This window comes from Oncorhynchus kisutch, linkage group LG8 (genome assembly GCF_002021735.2).
Source record: "Oncorhynchus kisutch isolate 150728-3 linkage group LG8, Okis_V2, whole genome shotgun sequence".
Taxonomy (NCBI): Eukaryota; Metazoa; Chordata; class Actinopteri; order Salmoniformes; family Salmonidae; genus Oncorhynchus; species Oncorhynchus kisutch.
In genome coordinates, this window is record NC_034181.2 from 42,241,233 (window position 1) to 42,266,593 (window position 25,361).

A 25,361-nucleotide genomic window follows, 5' to 3' on the forward strand; every position below is an offset into this window, starting at 1 on the left:
ATCTTTCCCATCAATTTTAACCATCTTCCCTGTCCCTGCTGAAGAAAAGCAGGCCCAAACCATGATGCTGCCACCACCATGTTTGACAGTGGGGATGTTGTGTTCAGGGTGATGAGCTGTGTTGCTTTTACGCCAAACATAACATTTTGCATTGTTGCCAAAAAGTTACATTTTGGTTTCATCTGACCAGAGCACCTTCTTCCACATGTTTGGTGTGTCTCCCAGGTGGCTTGTGGCAAACTTTAAACAACACTTTTTATTGATATCTTTAAGAAATGGCTTTCTTCTTGCCACTCTTCCATAAAGGCCAGATTTGTGCAATATACGACTGATTGTTGTCCTATGGACAGAGTCTCCCACCTCAGCTGTAGATCTCTGCAGTTCATCCAGAGTGATCATGGGCCTCTTGGCTGCATCTCCGATCAGTCTTCTCCTTGTATGAGCTGAAAGTTTAGAGGGACGGCCAGGTCTTGGTAGATTTGCAGTGGTCTGATACTCCTTCCATTTCAATATTATCGCTTGAACAGTGCTCCTTGGGATGTTTAAAGCATGGGAAATCTTTTTTTATCCAAATCGGCTTTAAACTTTAAACTCGGCTTTAAACTTCTTCACAACAGTATCTCGGACCTGCCTGGTGTGTTCCTTGTTCTTCATGATGCTCTCTGCGCTTTTAACGGACCTCTGAGACTATCACAGTGCAGGTGCATTTATACGGAGACTTGATTACACACAGGTGGATTGTATTTATCATCATTAGTCATTTAGGTCAACATTGGATCATTCAGAGATCCTCACTGAACTTCTGGAGAGAGTTTGCTGCACTGAAAGTAAAGGGGCTGAATAATTTTGCACGCCCAATTTTTCAGTTTTTGATTTTTTTTTTTTTTTTGAAATATCCAATAAATGTCGTTCCACTTCATGATTGTGCCCCACTTGTTGTTGATTCTTCACAAAAAAATACAGTTTTATCTCTTTATGTTTGAAGCCTGAAATGTGGCAAAAGGTCGCAAAGTTCAAGGGGGCCGAATACTTTCGCAAGGCACTGTAGCTATGTTTCTTCAGCTGCATTGCATGGCAAATATAAGCAAGGCAAGCTTACACAATTGTACATTCAATTTGCAGTAAATACTTTACCTAGCTAGATTCTTCACATCCACTGTTTCACAAGATGACAGTCTGGTTTGCTGGTTTTCTCAGGAGTCCCTAAAGCATTTAACAACACAAATTACAATTTAATTCTCATGTCATAACACTAGCTAGCTAGCTGGCTAATGTTAGCTAGTCAGCTAAATTGCTAAATAGAGATTTTTGTAAATTAACTTTGACAAAACTATATGCACAATCGTTTGTCTCTACATTAACTAACATATTCCTCTCAATTGTACATTTTTTTTGCTTGACTCATTATGACATTATAATTACTTACATTTGCTTCCACCGTAATGTTTTGTCAGCCATCTTTGCTGAAGACAGTCACCAGTGACAGGTGGCTCATGTCAAATTCATCATTTGAACCACTTGATATGATTGGTCATATAAAAACCTTGGGACCCAAGTGCATAATGACTGTTCTAACTCCCCCTTGCGGTGATCTGGAGCAATGAAGCAGTGACGCCAGGTACCTCTAAGACCCGCAGTGTAAGCTCGCAACTTTTAAAGGAGGTAGACATGCATGTACCTCTTACTGCACTGAATGCCTCTTCTGATCCTACAGCTATTGTATGCCGTAATCATGTGCCTATGAACCAGAGTTATACTGATAGCACTGAGGCGGTGTGTCCTAGCAGGAAGTCCACTGTGTGCAGCTCATCATGCACTAAAATAAATAACCAGAGCATGTCTACCTCTCCTAAGCTTCCCAGTAAAGCAATAACAACAATCAAGCTAAACTGAATAAAAATACAAATAAACTACACTATGAAACAAAGCTAAATGACATAAAGAATGATAGTAAAAAGCTTTGGACCACCTTAAATACATTTTGAGGGAAAAGGGCAAACTCCGCTCCATCATCATTGAATCAGATGGCTTCATCACAAAACCCACTGATATCGCCAACTACTTTAACTTTTTATGGCTGCAGGGGCAGTATTGAGTAGCTTGGATGAAAGGTGCCCATATCAAACGGCCTTATCCTCAGTCATAGTTGTTAATAGTTGCTAATATTTGCATATTATTATTAGTATATTATTAGTATTGGATAGAAAACACTCTGGCGTTTCTAAAACTGTTTGAATGATGTCTGTGAGTATAACATAACTCATATTGGCAAGCAAAATCCTGAGTTGAAATGAAAACAGGAAGTCAGAAATCTGAGCTTGTATGTATTCACCAGAGTCCCCAATGAAATCCCCTTGAGATATGAATGATGTTGCACTGCCTAGGGGTTCCACGAGATGTCAACCATCAATAGAAATTATAATGAGGCTTCTATGTTGTTGTGGGAGTGAATGAGAGCAGAATATCAGAGCAGAATATTAGAGCAAAATATCAGATGTCCATCAAGCAGCCATTTTGTGATTGAGCTTTTTCCTCATGGTAGTCACTTGAATTCCATTGCTCATGAAGACAAGAAGCAATACTCTGGTTGGAACTTTATTGAAGCTATATGTGAAAAACATCCTAATGATTTATTCTGTACTTAGTTTGAAATGTTTCTTCAACCGGTAATATCACTTATTGAAGTTTTTGTCCGATATAACGCTGACCAGAATTAGCGTTTGGATATGTATACCAAACACGCTAACAAAAGAAGGTATTTGGACATAAATAACGGACATTTTCAAACAAAACAAATATTTATTGTGGACCTGGGATTCCTGGAGTGCTTTCTGATGTAGATCATCAAAGGTAAGGGAATATTTATCATGTAATTTCTTGTTTATGTTGATGCCATCTTTGTGGCTGTGGTGTTTTTACTTTTGAGCGCCGTCTCAGATTATTGCATGCGTTTCTTTTTCCGTAAAGTTGTTTTTGAAATCTGACACAGCGGTTGCATTAAGGAGAGGTATATCTATAATTCCATGTGTATAACTTGTATTATCATCTACATTTATGATGAGTATTTCTGTTGAATGATGTGGCTATGCAAAATCACATGATGTTTTTGGAACTAGTGAATATAACGCGCCAATGTAAACTCAGATTCTTTGATATAAATATGAACTTTATCAAACAAAACTTGCATTTATTGTGTAACATGAAGTCCTATGAGTGTCATCTGATGAAGAAAATTCAAGGTTAGTGATTAATTTTATCTTTATTTCTGGTTTTTGTGAATGTTAGATTTTGCTGGGAAATGGCTGTGCTTATTGTGGTTTGGTGGAGATCTAACATAATCGTTTGTAGTGCTTTCGCTGAAAAGCCTATTTGAAATCGGACACTTTGGTGGGATTAACAACGAGAATAGCTTTAAAATTATATAAGACACGTGTGTTTTAGGAATATGTTTTAGGAATTGTAATTATGAGATTTCTGTGGTTTGAATTTGGCGCCCTCTATTTTCACTGGTAGTTGTCATATCGATCCCGGTTTCGGGATTGCAGCCATAACAGGTTAATTACTTTTTCATTGCTTTGAGTAAAGCCAGTGTGTCTATGTATGTGGATGACTCAACACTTTACACGTCAGCTACCACAGCAACTGAAATGACTACAACACTTAACAAAGAGCTGCAGTTAGTTTCAGAATGGGTGGCAAGGAAGAAGTTAGTCCTGAATATTTCAAAAACGAAAAGCATTGTATTTGGGACAAATCACTCACTAAACCCTAAAACTCAACTAAATCGTTTAGTGAATAAAATAAAAATTGAGCAAGTTGAGGTGACTAAACTGCTTGGAGTAACCCTGGATTGTAAATTGTCATGGTCAAAACATATTGATACAACACTATGTAAGATAGCGAGAAGTCTGTTCATAATAAAGCCTTGCTCTGCCTCCTTAACAGCAGGTCCTACATCAATGTTGTGTTGTAGATATGTGGTAGTAGAGTAGGGACCTGAGGGAACACACTTAACGTGTTCTGAAATCGGTTGTGAATGTATTCTAATGTTACAATTTTTAAATATCTGCCTTAATTTTGCTAGACTCCAGGAAGAGTGTTCATTAGGAAAGTATTCAGACCCCTTTGCTTTTTCCAAATTTTCTTACTTTACAGCCTTATTCTAAAATGGATTAAGTTCATTTTTTTCGTCAGCAATCTACACACAATACCCCATAATGACAAAGTGAAAACAGGTCTTCAGACATTTTAGCTAATTTAGAAAAAATACAACATTGAAATACCTTATAGTGGGGCAAAAAAGTATTTAGTCAGCCACCAATTGTGAAAGTTCTCCCACTTAAAAAGATGAGAGAGGCCTGTAATTTTCATCATAGGTACACTTCAACTATGACAGACAAAATGAGAAACAAAAGAAAAGAGTGACTATTCAGCTTCAGCGAGCATCCTAAAAGCTCGTAAACATTTTTGTGGGGTGTAACTGTAACATAGGCCTACCACTACAACTATGCTATAGCCTATGCTATTTGATCTTGCATAATACAGCCCCAAGTCCATATCAAACTGTTTTGATGACAGACGTTTTGGAAACACCTCATAGAGTTTTCTGTCTGTGGCTGTTATTGTTATTTCAGATTTGGCCAGGGAGGGCAGAGCTTGTTGGACCAGGAAAGAGCTTGGCACCCAGTGTGTTCACATACGCACCGTTCTTTTGTAACTTAATAAGTTCAGCAGCCACTCAGCGAGTTGGTTAATTCTAAGCTGCTATACATATTTATTTGGTTTGTCATTCTATCGTTTTTCATGGAATTTTGTGGTAATTAAATAGCCAATAATTCATTTTGAATTTATCATAATTTATTTTCCTCCAATATTTTCCCTTCTCTGTGCATATTTTAGTAATTTAGCAGCTTATCCAGAGCGACTTTGTCACACCATGGCCTTAGTTATCTTTGTTTTCTTTATTATTTTGGTTAGGCCAGGGTGTGACATGGGTGATGTATGTGTTTAGCTTGTCTAGGGGTTTGTATGTTTCTGGGGCCGGTACCTGTCTAGGTAAATTGTATGTCTATGGTTGCCTAGATTGGTTCTCAATTAGAGGCAGCTGTCTATTGTTGTCTCTGATTGGGAACCATATTTAGGCAGCCATATTCTTTGGGTATTTTGTGGGTGATTGTTTCCTGTGTCTGTCTTTGTGCCACACGGGACTGTTTCGTTGCTAGTTCACGTTGTTATTTTGTATATGTGTTCATGTTCAGTTTTTCACATTAAAAACCATGGACACTTACCACGCTGCGTATTGGTCCAATCCTTGTTACACCTCTTCAGAGGAAGTGGAGGAAATCTGCCGTAACAGACTTACAGTAGTGAGTGAAAACATTTTCGTACTGGTCCCCCGTGGGAATCGAACCCACAACTATCTGAGCCACAACGGAGTACTTTGGCATCAGATGTTGAATTGGAGATGGTCAGAGCATGTTTACACTATAATCAGTAATTCAACCATCGTCGGCATTAGCAAGTGTTGATGTCTGGGAAAACATTCTGCTTCATGTAGCTAACAAACTGTCAATACAAAGAGAATCAGATTGAATCCACTTAAGGGAGTATTATCTTATTCACTGCAGTAAAGTAATAAGGTATACCGTTCAAGGCATCAAGTAATTTTTCACAGTGGCAAGCCTGTGTGCATGTTGCTACACAACACCACATTTGTTCAAGAATTACATTGGGGGGGGGGGGGGGGTTTGCCCAGGGAGCAATAGAAGATAGAACCGCCGCTGCAACAAAGCAGTACTGCGTAGCTTTTTAGGAGTTTGTTATTGGTTTTAGTCACTCTGAATAGGAATTACCCTCCGCTAAATGTAAAAATGAATAACCAACAACTCATCACACGATCTAGCTGTGGTTATGCAGCTATATCTTGTTTCCACCTTATTAGAAAACCAAATAAATATATTGACCACATTTTCCTACCAGTATTGAGTCTAGGCTCAACATCTGCGTCTTAACACGCAGATAGAAGCAAAAAGATTGAAAAAAAACATGATCTTATTGTCTCCGCTTCTGAAGAGATTCAATAAAACACTTTTCACAAATAAAAATAGATGATCTTTTAGAAAAGAAATACAATTTGGGGGGGGATTTAAGTAACCTTTATTTTTTTCTGTTATGGTGACAATTTCATCATACAAAACAGCCCAATACTGTACAATACAGTATGTAGAATACTTTGCAGAGCCATGTTTGTTGTAACATTTCTTTCATGCAGCGATTATTATTATTAAACCCTTCCCCATCTGAAAGGACATGATTAATGTGTTACGCAAGGAAAATGTCACTCTTCATACAAACCTATCAATGTAAACAACATCAATGTAAAAAATAAAAATAAAAATTCACTCATAGACCAATTTGTCTGCTCATTAAGCACTTATTTTTGTTCTTCAAAGAAAATATAAAATATGTATTTTCTATTACTCATGTTCATGAATAAAATAATTGAATTATGATATGAAATATGTTAGAAAACAAAAATGTATTGCGGCGAAAAACACTTCATTACACACGACAAGTTATTAAATATTATATTGGATAATGTTACATAGGACTTTTAGATATCATGGCCCTACATATTTAATAATGTATCGGTAAATATGACACTTAGGTTAATATTTTGGTATAAATCAAATACAGATTTTGTAAAAAGTTATTTAAGCTATGACAGATACTCAAGGGCAACTTTCATAAAATAGTCTACATTTAAATCGTAAGGATCTACCTTCAAGATTTTATTTTTCACACAACCTTAACTTAACCTTTATTCAAGTGTCTGCAGTGGGTAGCACCCACAATCATAAAAAGTGTAATATTAGGCTTCATTTTCATTTTCAGCAGGGAAACACAATTTACATGAAATGTTCTGCAATTAATGTCGTAATTGGCAGTTGAAGTTATGGGAAGACATGAAATCTATGGCTCAAAATATTTGAGCATCTTAAATATAAAGTTAAGAAATTTAAGAAAATTGGCCTACAAATGAATGTTAGACCTCAATGGGATGTAAAATCCATGTTATTCCCAGCCTACAACATCTTTATCCATACTGGGTGGTATCCTTTCTACAGGTGTTGTGTCCACTTCCCCATGTTCCTGTTGTGCAGCAGGAGAGAGAGCCCACAGCAGTACACCATGCTCTTCACTATCATCACTGTATAAACCAGAGAGGCCAGGTTCAGACTGCACATGAAGAAGAAGCGATCTGGGGAAAATAAAATAATATATTGGCAGAGATTTTAACCAGTGAATTTATTTGAATAAAGTCTTGTTTTCTGTTACTTTTTGTTTGCCGTCATCTTCTTCAAATCAAGCTTTATTTATACAGCACATTTCAGACATGGAATGCAACACAATGTGCTTCACAGGAAAAAACGAATACAAACAATGAAAATAAAAACTGAAATATTTACTACACAACAAACACAAGAGGAAAATAAAACAATAACAATAAAAACTGAACGAATAAAAAAGCACCCCCAAAGCTAAAAAGGTGTGTTTTAAAATGTATTTTAAATATGTCCAGAGTTTCAGCCCCCCTCAGGTTCTCTTGCAGGTATTCCAACGGCTGGGGGCATAGTAACTAAAGACTGCCTCTCCATACCTCCTTGTCTTTGGCTTTGGGATAGTTAAAAGGCCAGTGACTACAAAGGGACCTACTGGGTACATAACTTAAAAGCATGTCTGACATATTGGAGTGCGCAATAGAGGATTGATTCCAAAACCAATAGAAGGCTAATGTGATTAGCATGAGGTTGTAACTAACAAGAACATTTCCCAGGACATAGACATATCTGATATTGTCAGAAATCTTAAATTGTTGTTAATCTAATTGCGCTGTCCAATTTACAGTAGCTATTACAATGAAATAATACCATGATGTTGTTTGAGGAGAGTGCACAATTTTGAACAGGAAAAGTTATTAATAAACAAATTAGGCACATTTGGGCAGTCTTAATACAACATTTTGAAGAGAAATGCAATGGTTCATTGGATCAGTCTAAAACTTTGCACATACACTGATTTCATCTAGTGGCCAAAATCTAAATTGCAGCTGGGCTGGAATAATACATTTTGGCTTTGCTCTTGCCAAGATGATGGTAACAAAATTACAAAAAAACTGTTTTTCTTTGTATTATCTTTTACCATATCTATTGTGTTATATTCCCCTACATTCCTTTCAAATTACCACAAACTTCGAAGTGTTTCCTTTCAAATGGTACCAAGAGTATGCATATCCTTTCTTCTGGGCTACAGGCAGTTAGATTTGGGTATGTCATTTAGGGCAACAAAAAAAAGAGAAAAAGGGGGCAGATCCTTAAGAGTTTTTAACATTGATTAATAAGTCAAATTTGCAGGTTCTTTAATTTAAATGAGACATTTTAAACATTCCCATAATAACCTAGATGAACCAACTTCTCAGGTTAATTAAAGTTGAATTCCCAGTTGTCTATAAAGTTATAATGAATCATTATCATTGATTAACCAAATCAATATGCTTTTGCAAATTTATTCATGTCCAACTCCCACATTACTGATACAGTACTGATGGTTCATTAACATCTATAAATAGAATAAAAGTGTCTTTGAAGCTTCCAACGTTTTCCAAAACCAAACTTTGGAAAGATAGGAACTTTATTATTATTATTTTTTCTCCTTTAAAATGTTCTAGCTAAAATGTGCAAGCTATCAGAGCGAGTGGTCCACACTCCCCGCTAATTAGTGAACCCTCACCCATAAGATGATTGATCTCTGACCTTAGCAGCGATACCAACCCTAACTTTGCTATTAGCGGAGAAACAGTAGAAATCGCGACAAACACTCTTCAAAATCAACCTTCGGGCACAGGCCTTGTAAAGGTTCTCTCCAGTTTAGCCCGGATGTCTTGCCATCCGAGATTGGCATCGGTCCAATACCGCAGTGCACAGCTAAAGCACGAGCAGGAAATGGTAGACATAAAGGGACAGGTGGAGAGAACCGGGAAACTGATGACAAATGCAGAAAAGGGATACATTTAGCTAGCTATGGAACTGTGTTTGAAAATGTAACAATTAAATGTAATTGCAAAAACTTATGAAGACGAAAGAGCAGAAACTCTTCAACAAAATCATCTTCTACAGGAACAAAATCGCCGATTTAGCCAAAACTAAATACGACGATGTCCAAGCCAAACTAGATAAATCTGACGAGTTATCTACAAACTGGAGCGAGCAGCTTGATTTCATGCATGCAGTTTTGTGGAACGACACTCAAAGTAACAATGTTCTAGTCAAAAAGGCTGCAGACCAAAGACGATCGGTTAAAACTCCTTCGGGATCGGTGTCCCGTTCAACAGGACGGTTATGCTAACGTGGGCTAATACAATTAAGCATGAGGTTGTAAGTAACAAGGACATTTCCCAGGAAATAGACATATCTGCTATTGGTAGAAAGCATAAATTCTTGTTAATCTAACTGCACTGTTCAATTTACAGTAGCTATTACAGTGAAAGAATAGCATGGTATTGTTTAAGGAGAGTGCACAATTTTGACAATTAATAAACAAATTAGGCATATTTGGGCAGTCTTGATACCAAATTTTTAACAGAAATACAATGGTTCATTGGATTAGTCTAAAACTTTGCACACACACTGATGCCATCTAGTGGCCAAAATCTAAATTGCATCTGGTGCTGGAATAATACATTATTGCCTTTCTCTTGCATTTCAAAGATGATGGTACAAAAAAATGAAAAAACGGTTGTTTTTTTCTTTGTATTATCTTTTACCAGCTCTATTGTGTTATATTCTCCTACATTCCTTTCACATTTCCACAAACTTCAAAGTGTTTCCTTTCAAATGGTACAAATAATATGCATATCCTTGCTTCAGGCCCAGAGCTACAGGCAGTTAGATTTGGGTATGTCATTTTAGGCGAAAATTGAAAAGGGGCAGATCCTTAAGAGATTATTAATGAACACAATGACTAGGTTGGATGACAGGTCAGCAGAACTTATTGAAGTCACTGACCAAATTAATGATGAGAGAACCTAGGTGATGAAGATGGAAATATTGATTTATACAGTGCCTTGCGAAAGTATTCGGCCCCCTTGAACTTTGCGACCTTTTGCCACATTTCAGGCTTCAAACATAAAGATATAAAACTGTATTTTTTTGTGAAGAATCAACAACAAGTGGGACACAATCATGAAGTGGAACGACATTTATTGGATATTTCAAACTTTTTTAACAAATCAAAAACTTAAAAATTGGGCGTGCAAAATTATTCAGCCCCCTTAAGTTAATACTTTGTAGCGCCACCTTTTGCTGCGATTACAGCTGTAAGTCGCTTGGGGTATGTCTCTATAAGTTTTGCACATCGAGAGACTGACATTTTTTCCCATTCCTCCTTGCAAAACAAAACAGTTTTAAAGCACAAACACTAGGAGATTTGGTTGAAAGGTTACAGCCATTCTCATAACAACGCGGCCACTGACAACTCATTCATAGGGTCCGACCTTTTCGTTTGTGCCTCGAATACCAACAGCAACCGCTGGTGGGGCCCAGACCCATGATGAGCCTCATCGAAGCCAGTTGGGGGGGGGGGTCGAGACTACGTGCAACACCGTACGAGGCCACCAGAGCAGAAAACAAATCTAGTTGTAAACAGTGAGGAGCAGACAGGCCCCTAGAAGGGGATAATCTTAGAACACATCTAAGATATTACTGAGGTGTACCACACTGGTCGTAAAATAAGTCCAGTGGACTTCCACCTCCAAAAAAAATGGAAAAAATAATCATGCCTTGCCATGTGTAAGTTCAACTACAATACAAATAGTCAAATGCTCTAATCATGTGTTCCGGTGGGATAATATTTCAGGATAAATCGGTAGGATAACTGTTCCCTTTGAGTACCAGTACCAATGCTACCACAGTCAGTCCAGCAACAATCAGTAAGAGGATTAGAGACCTCACAAGTCAAATTGTTATTGATAATAGTGACAGAGGAGTTAGTTGTCACTCAGATTGCAATATGTGTAAGGGAATCTCCGGAACATTCTTCTGATGGTCAACACACATGCCACTAATAAATAGGACCCTCCATTCAGGAGGAAATATATTAGAAGTCATGAACCATGATCACACCGCGTATGACTGGTTCAGTGCTTAGAGAGTACTTCCATCAGGAGGTTAGCTCCTCCGTGGATAACATAGCTATGAAATAGACTCCTTCATATCTATCACCGCTACAATGGTGTAAGACACATTAACGTGTAGTAAAACTACTACAGGTCCCCTTAGTAGTCAACATCAATTATTACTGACCTCCAGGCATTGACCTGGAAATCATCTGATGATGTCAGAATCAATCTGATCAGGTTGCAACCTACCAGTATATTTGGTTCTTTCACCTGGCATGTGTAATTATGTACACATATAAGCACGCGAACAACGGAACATTTAATTTAGGAATGGATTTATGGATTTAGGATAGTATTTATGCTCGGATTATTTAAGGGGTCGAACGAAATACCAGCCTTAGTAAAGTTGAACGTTTACTCTTACGCCTTTTCGACTCTACAGCTACCGTACTACCAGTTTCTCCACAGAGGTCCATAGGTGATCCCTGTAGACTGCCCAAAGCTGATGCCTTCAAGATGTAGACTAATCATGTAGTTATCAACTTGGGATAGTGCCCAACTCTTCAACTAAATCATCTTCTACAGGAACAAAATCGCCGATTTAGCCAAAACTAAATACGACGATGTCCAAGCCAAACTAGATAAATCTGACGAGTTATCTACAAACTGGAGCGAGCAGCTTGATTTCATGCATGCAGTTTTGTGGAACGACACTCAAAGTAACAATGTTCTAGTCAAAAAGGCTGCAGACCAAAGACGATCGGTTAAAACTCCTTCGGGATCGGTGTCCCGTTCAACAGGACGGTTATGCTAACGTGGGCTAATACAATTAAGCATGAGGTTGTAAGTAACAAGGACATTTCCCAGGAAATAGACATATCTGCTATTGGTAGAAAGCATAAATTCTTGTTAATCTAACTGCACTGTTCAATTTACAGTAGCTATTACAGTGAAAGAATAGCATGGTATTGTTTAAGGAGAGTGCACAATTTTGACAATTAATAAACAAATTAGGCATATTTGGGCAGTCTTGATACCAAATTTTTAACAGAAATACAATGGTTCATTGGATTAGTCTAAAACTTTGCACACACACTGATGCCATCTAGTGGCCAAAATCTAAATTGCATCTGGTGCTGGAATAATACATTATTGCCTTTCTCTTGCATTTCAAAGATGATGGTACAAAAAAATGAAAAAACGGTTGTTTTTTTCTTTGTATTATCTTTTACCAGCTCTATTGTGTTATATTCTCCTACATTCCTTTCACATTTCCACAAACTTCAAAGTGTTTCCTTTCAAATGGTACAAATAATATGCATATCCTTGCTTCAGGCCCAGAGCTACAGGCAGTTAGATTTGGGTATGTCATTTTAGGCGAAAATTGAAAAGGGGCAGATCCTTAAGAGATTATTAATGAACACAATGACTAGGTTGGATGACAGGTCAGCAGAACTTATTGAAGTCACTGACCAAATTAATGATGAGAGAACCTAGGTGATGAAGATGGAAATATTGATTTATACAGTGCCTTGCGAAAGTATTCGGCCCCCTTGAACTTTGCGACCTTTTGCCACATTTCAGGCTTCAAACATAAAGATATAAAACTGTATTTTTTTGTGAAGAATCAACAACAAGTGGGACACAATCATGAAGTGGAACGACATTTATTGGATATTTCAAACTTTTTTAACAAATCAAAAACTTAAAAATTGGGCGTGCAAAATTATTCAGCCCCCTTAAGTTAATACTTTGTAGCGCCACCTTTTGCTGCGATTACAGCTGTAAGTCGCTTGGGGTATGTCTCTATAAGTTTTGCACATCGAGAGACTGACATTTTTTCCCATTCCTCCTTGCAAAACAAAACAGTTTTAAAGCACAAACACTAGGAGATTTGGTTGAAAGGTTACAGCCATTCTCATAACAACGCGGCCACTGACAACTCATTCATAGGGTCCGACCTTTTCGTTTGTGCCTCGAATACCAACAGCAACCGCTGGTGGGGCCCAGACCCATGATGAGCCTCATCGAAGCCAGTTGGGGGGGGGGGTCGAGACTACGTGCAACACCGTACGAGGCCACCAGAGCAGAAAACAAATCTAGTTGTAAACAGTGAGGAGCAGACAGGCCCCTAGAAGGGGATAATCTTAGAACACATCTAAGATATTACTGAGGTGTACCACACTGGTCGTAAAATAAGTCCAGTGGACTTCCACCTCCAAAAAAAATGGAAAAAATAATCATGCCTTGCCATGTGTAAGTTCAACTACAATACAAATAGTCAAATGCTCTAATCATGTGTTCCGGTGGGATAATATTTCAGGATAAATCGGTAGGATAACTGTTCCCTTTGAGTACCAGTACCAATGCTACCACAGTCAGTCCAGCAACAATCAGTAAGAGGATTAGAGACCTCACAAGTCAAATTGTTATTGATAATAGTGACAGAGGAGTTAGTTGTCACTCAGATTGCAATATGTGTAAGGGAATCTCCGGAACATTCTTCTGATGGTCAACACACATGCCACTAATAAATAGGACCCTCCATTCAGGAGGAAATATATTAGAAGTCATGAACCATGATCACACCGCGTATGACTGGTTCAGTGCTTAGAGAGTACTTCCATCAGGAGGTTAGCTCCTCCGTGGATAACATAGCTATGAAATAGACTCCTTCATATCTATCACCGCTACAATGGTGTAAGACACATTAACGTGTAGTAAAACTACTACAGGTCCCCTTAGTAGTCAACATCAATTATTACTGACCTCCAGGCATTGACCTGGAAATCATCTGATGATGTCAGAATCAATCTGATCAGGTTGCAACCTACCAGTATATTTGGTTCTTTCACCTGGCATGTGTAATTATGTACACATATAAGCACGCGAACAACGGAACATTTAATTTAGGAATGGATTTATGGATTTAGGATAGTATTTATGCTCGGATTATTTAAGGGGTCGAACGAAATACCAGCCTTAGTAAAGTTGAACATTTACTCTTACGCCTTTTCGACTCTACAGCTACCGTACTACCAGTTTCTCCACAGAGGTCCATAGGTGATCCCTGTAGACTGCCCAAAGCTGATGCCTTCAAGATGTAGACTAATCATGTAGTTATCAACTTGGGATAGTGCCCTAAGCAACACACCGCAAATTAGGAACCCTAGATATGACATTAGACAATGCCATGATATGGTCACTTTGCCAGGATCTTGGACGTATATAGAATACAGTTCAATTAGATGATTTTGGTGTGATATACAAAATATGATTATCTTTTGTTTATGCTTTCATTACTTTTCGTTTCAGTTCCTTTGACACTTAGGAAGTGATAGAGCCATAACCAAAGCCCCATACAACCATCACTTAGTGCCACAACGCCACTCATTTGGGAAGAAATTGAATTATATATTTTGTGAGTGTGTGTGCGTTGTTAACATCTGCTTAAAATGTGTTAGGTCAAGTGGAAGCATGTCACTTTTTGATGAATTGCGTGCCCAAACTGAACCGCCTCCTACTCTGTCCCAAATGCTAATATATGCATAGTATTATTAGTATTGGATAGAAAACACTCTGAAGTTTCTAAAACTGTGTGAATGATGTCTGTGAGTATAACAGAACTCATGTTGCAATCAAGAACCTGAGAAGAAATCCAAACAGGAAGTGAGAAGTCAATTTCAAAACGGTGCCAATTTAAATCCCAGGTAGATATGAATTTGTATGCACTTCCCAGGGATTCCACGAGATGTCATCGTCTTTCCATCCTAGTTGTAAGATTGTACTATAAAGGACGGGCTCATAATAGCTATTTTAATGAGTGGTCAGTCAGTGCGTATCGATCTCATGAAGCGTGCTCACGAGAGAGTGTTCTCTCGTTCCAGGGCATATATTCAGACAATGAAATTCTCCGGTTGGAACCGTATTGATGATATTTGTTAAAAACATCCTCAAGATTGATTGCAGACATGTTTTGACTTGTTTCTACAACCTGTAACGAAATTTTTTGAGTTTTTGTCATGGAGGAAATGGTCGCGCCTCCATAATGGTGGATTACTGGACTGAACAGCTAACAACAGGCGGGCTGATGATGGGCTTTATGGAACAAATCAGTCATTTATTGTCGAACTGGGATTCCTGGGACTGCCTTCTGATGAAGATTATCAAAGCTAAGTGAATATTCATAGTGTTTTTTCGACCTAACGTTGACTCCAAGATGGTGGAATTGTCTCGTTGTTTATAAGCAGGTACTGAGCGCCGTTCTCAGATCATGCTTTTTCCGTAAAGTTTTTTTGAAATCTGGCACAGCGGTTGCATAGAGGATCAGTCTATTTTTAATTCGGTGAATAACACTTGCATCTTTTATCAATGTTTATTATGAGTATTTCTGGGAAAATCACTGGAAGTTTTGGAATCAAAATATTACTGCACGTAACGCGCCAATGTAAACTGGGATTTTGGGATATATATATGCACATTATCGAACAAAACATACATGTATTGTGTAACATGATGTCATATAAGTGTCAACTGATGAAGATCATCAAAGGTTAGTTATTAATTTTATCTATATTTCTGCATTTTGTGACTCCTCTCTTTCGCTGGAAAATGGCTGTGTGTGTTTTCGTGACTTGACTATGAGCTAACATAATCATATGTGGTGCTTTCCCTGTAAATCATTTTTGAAATTGGACAACATGGGTAGATTAACAAGATGTTTATCTTTCATTTGCTGTATTGGACTTGTTAATATGTGAAAGTTACATATTTATAAAACATATTTTTGAATTTCGCGCACTGCCTTTTCAGTGGAATGTTGAGGTGGGGTTCTGCTAGCGGAACGCCATTCCTAGACAGGCTAAGTTACTGCCCAGATCTTCCAGTCTGGACGACCAGACGATGGGCCCGAAACAGCGATCCCAATCCAGACATCCACTTCCCATCCTTGTGTCGGCCTGTTCCATTTGCAGAAATCCTACCCGGGTTGACCACCAGAGGGAGACTGCAACGGCGATCACCAACCGGACATCCCTTGGCCATTCCTGTGGTACTTTGCAGCTTCCAGGAAACCTACCAAGGTAAACCGCTAGAGGGGGACCGCAACTGCAATCACCAACCGGACATCCACTGCCTATTCTTGTGGTGGACTGCTCCGCTTTTAGAGAGCTTAACAAGGTCAACCACCAGAGGGGGACTGCAACAATGATCCACAACCAGGACATCATGTGGTCTTTGTTTTTATGGTGGTTTGCAACATGCAGGATAATCACAAGATTCAACCCACCAGAGGGGGACTGTCATGATGTGACCTGGGGGGAGGATCATAGCCTCCCCCCCCCTCTCTCTCCACAACAAGTCATAAATACCTGGTTGAAACTGCCATGCAGTATTGAGGGAGAGAGTCTACCAGAACAAAGAGTTTCTCTTAGTTCAAAACTCTTAATCCCCAAAATGGGAGAACTAAATATTATTTATATGTGGGAATGGTCCGTGGACACTTAAGGGACAGTCAAGTCGAATGTGTTTCATTTGGTGATCTCATGAAGAACAGGAAACACATACAGTATCTCTTAATAAAGTGTACATTTCCCAGCTGTCAAGTTTACATCTAGATATAGTGAAACGTATGTGATTAAATATGAAACTATTTGAGGAAAGATGTCATGTGATGTTTTCCTTCTAAATGACTATGGATTTTCATTTAAAGATTAACACGTGGCCACGCCCATGTGAGCGTAGACATTATGTCGCCGTTATGGAACCGCCCTTTTCTACTCCATAAAACCACCCGTGACGAAATTTACATTTCATGCCAAAGAGATCCACGGTAAGCCGGACGTCTCGAATGGTTAAGAAGTCAGAGATCACTGGGCCAGACTCCCCACATTGGAATGGCTACAATTCTATAGGCCACAGAGACCATACACCTGTAGTTTTGGCTACAGGGCTAGAAATGGTTCAAATCTGAGACTATCGATCACTGTAGAAGAAGGAGCAAATTCTAGATGACACAAATTAGTAGTCTGCAGCTAGAAATGACGTAAACCTAGTACGAGAATACTGACACCCGCCAAAGCATCTATTCTATGAGAACATTTCTGAATGGTACTCTGAAGTAACCATTATATCCACCTACAACCACGAAAGACATTGTAACTTCTGGGGAACCAGAGACTCTGATGAACTCTACAGGACGAGCAAGTGTTTTCAACGGTGAGACAACAGAGACATATGGGTGTAAATATATATATTGCAATTATTCTTGAATGAGTTCATGTGCAAAGGATTAGCATTTCAATTAGTATAATTATCCACTGTGTGTAGCGATTCCATTTAGTCTTTTCCGCTCTCTCAGTCCCCACCACTTTCCTTTGTCTATCAAGCCGTCAAATTGGCTTCATCTACTAGGGACCTTTTCTTTGTATCATTGCTAGTAACCAATATCTACTGTATGTTTGATGTATTTTTGTGGTTACTTAGTTAGTTAGTTAGTAAATAAACATTTAACTTCTTACGGGCAGGTAAAGCTTAACTTCTTGTTTATCCAGCCGCTGTGTCAGATTTCAAAAAGGCTTTACGGCAAAATTTTCCGTGGTGCCCCACCTTCCTTGATTAGTTTATTCACGTAATAATTAAACAAAGAGAAATGATTTTATATAAATTAGTCTTCACATTTAATGATAGTCCAGACTTGACACAAGTATCTCATAGATACATTTTCGTCTTATACAACGGGTGGGTCTCATCAGCCCAGGCAGGGAAGTTATATACTTGATTTCCACTATAAATAGCATCTAGACATTATGTAACATTTCTTTTAGACTAACATTTAGTTTGCAACAGCGTAGATTTGTATAAACCGTAGTGTCTGTTTCTCCGGCATTTGCCACATTGTTTCAATATTAAAATTCGATCTCCTGCTGTCCCATAGTAATGAACGTGTCCGGAGTCCGGACAAGACCGACAGGCAGGCAGGCAGTGATTCTCAACCAGTCGAAATCATGAATCAGCTGGCATAATTTTTATGGATATATACAAAAAAATGTAAATTGATGAAAAGACAAATGAAACGCACTAACTTTGCAGTCTTTCCATCTTCAGTTTTAAGTGATTGTATTACTGTAGCTGTGTTGTTGGCTAGCTCCTCTGAACAACAGTGTCCTGATGAGTGAGCATATTTTCTATGTCAGGCGAAATCGTGCGTCATTAGATCATTGTTATGGATGATCCAAATAAATGTCACTAGAAAAAAGATTAAACAAATGCAAATGCTGCTACTTTGCTGTTATTCTGGCTGCACTTTTTGACATGACTGTAAGTTAGCCATAGTTGGCTAGCTAGCAAGCAAGGGATAAGAACGTTGACAGCCTGGATGGCAATGGAACATTTAGAACAAACGACTGGGTCGCGTCCTTAGATAGAGTACAAAAAGACTGAACGACTAGGTTGGGTCGTGTCTCTAGCAACAGAACCAATAGAATGAAAGACCAGCCGGCTTGGGTAGCAACCCTCGATTTGTGTCGGGACTATATCTTGTGGAAGGATGAAATAGTAAATAGTATAATAAACTCATCAAAATATCATTTTTAATAAAGTTTCCAAAACATTGTCTGTGAGTATAACAGAACTGATATTGCAGGCAAACCCCTGAGGAAAATCAAAACAGGAAGTGGCTTCTATTTTGAAAACTCCATGTTCCATAGCTTCCCTTTGCTTCATTTAAAGGGATATGAACCAGATTCCTTTTCCTATCGCTTCCTCAAGGTGTCAACAGTCTTCAGACATAGTTCCAGGCTTTATTTTGAAAAATGAACCAGAACGATAACATCGCGTCAAGTGGTCACATCAGTTTTGCTCGCGCAACAGAGTTTGGATAGGTATTGCTTTTCCCTCTCCTACTATGAAAGACATTTGTGGTTGATATATTATCGATTATATATTTTAAAAACAACCTGAGGATTGATTGTAAAAAAACGTTTGACATGTTTCTGTGGACATTATGGAAACTATTTGGAATTTTCATCTGCGTTGTCGTGACCACTCTTTCCTGTGGATTTCTGAACATAATGTGACAAACAAACGGGGGTATTTTTGATCTAAAAAATTATCTTTATGGAACAAAAGGAACATTTGTTGTGTAACTGGGAGTCTTGTGAGTGAAAACATCCGAAGATCATCAAAGGTAAACAATTAATTTGATTGCTTTTCTGATTTTCGTGACCGAGCTACCTGATGCTAAATGCACTTTTATCGTGCGATCGATAAACTTACACAAATGCTTGTATTGCTTTCGCTGCAAAGCATAATTTCAAAATCTGTCACGACAGGTGGATTAACAAAAGGCTAAACTGTGTTTTCCTTTATTGCAATTGTGATTTCATGGATAGAAATATTTATAGTAATATTTATTGTATGTAGCGCTATGCTATTCAGCAGTTGTTGATGACACTTATCCTGATAGTGGGATTGCAGCCATATTAAATGTCATTCTCAACATATCCCTAAAAATAGCAAGTTACAATGTTTCCCTTTGTTTACACTGTGTGGTCCTGTCATCATGATTACGATAGGCTAGCTTGACAGGAGCTACATTTAGCCGACATTAGCTTATATGCTAATGGTCTCTTATAAATCAATTAAAACGTATAAAAAATGTGATAAAACGAATATTATCATTACACTCCGCTTAACTTGGTGTTTCATGTCCTATGCGTTATAACTCGTTCACCATGATGATAACATTTAAAATATTTAGTTTATCTAGTTTTCAATTGGCTTGGCTCTCTCATTCAAATTGAATGATTCAACTGATCAGGGTTGCCAGGTCAATCAAAAATGTCTAGCACAATGACCACCCAAAACCTACGAAAAGGCCTGAAAACTATCCCCATTATTCTTTCACAACAAGAGAGGAGTTGCGATATCTATACAAGAATCCCATTTTCCATAACGTTATTGAGACAATTAATAAGGAATATCATAGTAATGTAGTAAATTGCGTGTTTCCTCAAAATAATAATTATTGCAAGCTATGACATTGCTTAGTCATAGCAGTCAAACGAGTTAAATCGACATTTATTGACAGAAAATGATCTGGCGAGTTTAATAAAGGCAAATTATATTTTCTCTTGCCACATATTCAAATTAATTTATTACGTCATAAGGATCAGGGGGTATGGTATATGGCCAATATACCACGGCTAAGGAATGTTCTTAACCATGAAACAACGTGGACTGCCTGGATTCAGCCATTATCCATGGTACATTGGTCATATTCCACAAACCCCCAGTGTGGCTTATTGTTATTTTCAACTGGTTAAAACTGTAATTGGAACAGTAAAAAGCGATGTTTGGTCATACCTGTGGTATATGACAAATCAGCATTCAGGGCTGAACCAGGTTTATAGATAAATCTGACAGAATAGTTTGAGTGATGAAAGTTGGACAGAGGATCTCGAAGTCTCTGAGCAAGAAACATTTGGATGAACATAAAAAACGGCAATGGTGCTGTTATTATGTGCCATATGTTAAGCCTACAAACCGTTATAAATGGCCCATTTGCGAGATTGAATTGTCATTTCAATAGGCATAGACTACTGATAGGCCTACATCTCTTTTCAGATAGTCTACAGTAATCTAGACAAGATGTAGGCAAGATGTAAACTGAACAATTTAGCAGCTTGCTTAGTTCAAATTAACAGACAAATTTATTAATGAATAGGAAGGCGATTTCGTAATGAGAAGTGCTTGTGTTTCCCAGTAGCATGCTGGAATAAACTACTAAGGATGGAGTCATAATTTCAATCACTGAATTAAATATGAATAATATGTATATGAACTGAATATGCTTGTCAACAACAGTCAGTGTTTATTTTTTTTAGAATTTGTTTTACCTGTAGCCTAATCTGACTACTGTTACCGCCAATCTAATGCGTTCAAAATAACACAAGGCTACAACAACAAACTGAAGTCATAGGCTATTTATTAAATTGGTTTACCAGCTCCAGGTAGGCTACACAAGTATGAATTGATTTGGCATGAATTGATTTGCAATGATTCCAGTGATATTGTCATTTCAACATAGTGTAACGATCCTGGGTTTATAACGCGCCGAGACCTGCCCCCTGCTGTTTCATTACAATATGTATTCTATCAAATGGTAGCCTACAATGGTTTATACATTCATAGGCTACTTGATGGCCAACAGAGGCAAATGTATAATTCTCCACATTTAGCCTAATGTCAGTTTCATTGAAGACTTTTCCACATAAAAAGAACCACGGGTGGAGTTCCGTAACTTCCATTTCAAATTTACACTCGGGCAGCCCCCGAGACCCAAGACATGAGTATGCATAAAGCACTTAGCTTGATACCGTTTTCTTTAATAAGCAGTCAACATTATAATGCAGTTTAAACCACCTCCGTGAGCACTACAGCCTACAACTGTAGTGCTCTCTCAACACACACGCCCTCACGGCCTGACAGTAAGCAGCAGGTCACAGTGAAATATATATTGTAATGAAACAGGCAGGAAGCAGGTCTCGAAACCTCAACCTTCTGGCCCTAAGTCCAGCGCGCTATCGACTGTACCCCAAAAGCATGCTCAAGCGGCAGAGTCGATATCAGCGCTTATAAACCCAGGTTCGTTACGATATATTTTAATAAGAGAAATGCCGCGGCGCAATTTAGAAATAGGCCAAGAACCGGCAACCGGGAAATTGTTTGCAAAGTAGCTAAATTTGTGGGTACCGAGAACATGGCAACACTGCAAATGACTTACTGACTACTAGGATGCTAGCGCATGAGCCACTGTAGAGTGAGTGCGCGTGAAGCAACCACCAGAGCGAGCAGCTCCCTCTGCGGGGCGAAACAACCACAACACCCCTTAACTATAAATACTCTAAATTATTACAAAATGCCAAAGGTTAAGCTACTTTTAGTTTCTTTATCAATCGTACCGTTTTTTGCTCATGTTTGGGTTCCCTGTGTTTCCAAACTGAAATAAAAACGGTACTATTAATACAGAATGTATTACCCCTGTTTCATTGATGTTACAGACAAACTAGGACCAACAATAGCAGCCTGCCTCTGATTTGATGAGAAACTTGCCCATACTGGTATATAAATGAATCAATATTATACCAAGCAACCTCTTTTGACCTTGTGGTGTTTATTTATTTAATGCATTATACTGCCACTGTGCTATGGTAACACACACACTTTTTAAAATGTTTATGTATCCTTTATTTATACAGGTTTTTTCATTGAGATAAAATACATTTTTCACTTAATAAATATGGTACCATATGATCATTTTTTTGGCATCATTTATCATGATTGTGTGTTACCATGGTAGATTGTATAATGCATTTTAAAACCATGGTATTTCCATGATCCACACCTATGGTATTATTTAGGTGCATGGCAGTACCATCACACTTCAAAGCTAAAACCATTGTTCAGATCTATACCATGGTATAAATGATGCAATACCATGGTGATATTTAGGTATAGGCCTAATGGCAGTGCCATGGTAAGCGGAGGTGGTGTAGCTCATCTATTCACATGCTCATCTAACACTGTTCAGAAACATTTAGCATGCAATAATGTAGCCTATGTTAAGTGCTCCCTAACAAAGCGGAGTAAGGGTAGGAAAGAGATGAAAGGAGGATTAAAAAATAGCATGGGCTTGCCTTCAAAATATGACTTTTATATTTGACAGCGCATATAGGCTGCACAGACCAGTAGCAAAATTCAACTCTAAATATGCCATTATATTATTTTGAGATTAAAAAAATAAATAAATCTTATGTTTCTTAGGACCTACCTAAAATGAATTTATAATGGATTTCTTTGTGATAGTGTATGTTATTAAGATTGATGTCCACGCACATCTGCACAGGTCTAGTCCCACTCCTAAACTTGCTGAAAGATATAAAAGGCTTATCCCAGAATGTGGTAAACATAGGACTGTATGAATTGGTCTGTAAAAAGCATTTCCTGCTTTGTTGTTTTACAGGCAACATGCCGTAAAGTCTGTCTGTAAAGGGTATAATTTACCAATCCGAAAATGGTTAGCTGACATGGCCAATTAAATGACTGTCAGTGACTGACAAAACAAGAGAAAAACTATGATGCACATGCTCATTTCGAATTTACACCTTGCGTATTCTACTATTCTAACTCTCAACAGTAAGTTGCGACCACGACTGAGGGAGCCAAAGCGAATGAATATGTCACGTATGCCTGGCACTGAAAGGTATGCACTTTTTACATGGTTGAATAGCCTACATGATAGCCGACTCATATACATATATTACATGAATAAATATACGTAAAGAATACACACGAATGTAAAACTATTTCGATGACTGGCTTTACCTTTTAGCATGTCAACATCTTGAGCGCCCCATTCATGCTCCACAGAACAGATGTATTTGTTCCTGTACGCATTCTCTTTATCAATGATGATCATACTGGTCGTCCGCCCTTCCTCCCTCTGCTCCAGCTGTTCCGTCTCTGCTTTGGACACCTCCACTGTTTGACCGCATTCATCCTCCATCTCCCATGAGATCTTGACCAAGTCTGGAAACATGTCTCTAGCCAGACATAGCAGGGTGATCTTCCCATTCGACTCAGGGTTGGACGCTGGGTAGACGGTCACTTTGGGTTTACGTACGTGATTGTCTGATTTTCAAGAGAAAAAATAACATTTACAGTCTTCTTGAAAGGACCGTCACACACACGTTTTCAGACTTCAGATGTATTATGGTGTCAAGATGAATCGCAATGTCCCACACCATTTGTTTTATATCCATCTTTACTGCCTATATTCAAGTAAACAATTAATTACATACATCAATAATTTCCACGTACCAACTCGTCTTTTTTTGTCATAACAACTATCCTTCATTGGAATATATAATTTCAATATAAAGTCAATTATAACGTTCAATATTATTTAAAATATTACGATTCTTAGCTCAGTAAACAATTCGACATTCTTGCCCTATATCAGACTACTTTACATTTATATCACACATTTAACTGAGAGTGTATATCTATAAGATTAAGGACACGCAATATACTGCAAATTGTGCGTATGGCTTCCTTGAAAATCTGAATAATCAATTATACAGGCTAATAAACAAACGTTCAAATAAAAATAGATTTTTTAAAACTTGGGATGATTGTAAATAGTGCGTGCATATTCGGAGCAATACTGCAGGAAGTTTTGTCAATTATTTTTGGACTGATTAGACATAGATTAATTATTAATTATTAATGACTACTGCTTAGTTTGTTTCTGCCGAAAATCCGAGGAATGGATCTCTTACCTGTCACATAAAGTCTCGTACCAGAGCCAAATACATAATCATACACTGTGAAAATTCCCTTGTCAAAAAGTAGTCTACACTGTGTCTTGGGTGAGCTTGTGTTAACAATACAAAGGTTCAGCGGCATCATGCACCCCAAATGTCGTAGGGGGCACAAATATCTGAGGGGGCACATTCAAAACATGTTTAATTCTACAGCATGCATGAGCCTAGGTCTGCCACAGGAGTCACTAGAGCGCGATGGGACAAGGACATCCTGGCAGGCCAAATCCTCCCCTCTAACCAGGATGATGCGGCCGGCTGCGTCAAAGCCTGGTATCGAACCAGGATCTGTAGTATCGCAGCTAGCACTGCAATGCAGTGACTTAGACCGCTGCGGCACTCGGGAGGCCTCTACTGCCAATGTTTTAAATTGGTTGCACTGGTGCTTCCAACTTTAAAAAGTTAGGAGCACAACACAAACATTAGGAGTACCAGAAATGAAGATTTTTTTAAATTGTTTGCGATATAGCCTATATTGGGTCTATATTAGCTACTTCTGAAGCACACGTTGTGCCATTGAAACTAATATGTAACACTGTAAATACGTGTTTATTATAAAAAGCTAAAATGTTGATACAAATACCTGTTATTTAAATTAGAAAATTATTTGTGGAATATTAGGTTTCTACATTATATAAAATCCCTTTTTTTCAATCAAGCTTAGGCTTACTGCTGTCAACAACAACAAAATAATGTTAATTTATGTGAAGGTAATAATGAAAATGTATGATGTAAATTATCACTATAATGGGGTAGGAAACAGGAGTCCTGACCTACAATTCATTCCAATAGGTTGGCCCTCT

General features: G+C 38.1%; 1 protein-coding gene across 1 annotated transcript; it reads right to left on the reverse strand.

Annotated features, from left to right (window-relative positions):
- Positions 1-6,138: 6,138 nt before the first annotated feature.
- Positions 6,139-24,707, reverse strand: LOC116374853 (uncharacterized). The gene is made up of 3 exons (XM_031830405.1): positions 24,517-24,707; positions 23,561-23,866; positions 6,139-7,261 (listed from the first exon to the last, which is right to left on the reverse strand). Exons 1-3 carry the CDS (start codon positions 24,689-24,691, stop codon positions 7,122-7,124), a joined length of 621 nt encoding a protein of 206 aa, XP_031686265.1. The 5' UTR covers positions 24,692-24,707; the 3' UTR covers positions 6,139-7,121.
- Positions 24,708-25,361: the final 654 nt, after the last annotated feature.

What these genes read in the sequence shown, in the direction of transcription:
- LOC116374853 (XM_031830405.1), bottom strand. Translation starts at nt 24,691, where the DNA reads ATGTGCCCCCTCAGATATTTGTGCCCCCTACGACATTTGGGGTGCATG. An exon ending in TACGAGACTTTATGTGACAG is followed by an intron (nt 23,867 to 24,516) that starts GTAAGAGATCCA and finishes CTTGAAAATCAG; the next exon opens with ACAATCACGTACGTAAACCC. An exon ending in AGATGTTGACATGCTAAAAG is followed by an intron (nt 7,262 to 23,560) that starts GTAAAGCCAGTC and finishes TATTTTCCCCAG; the next exon opens with ATCGCTTCTTCTTCATGTGC.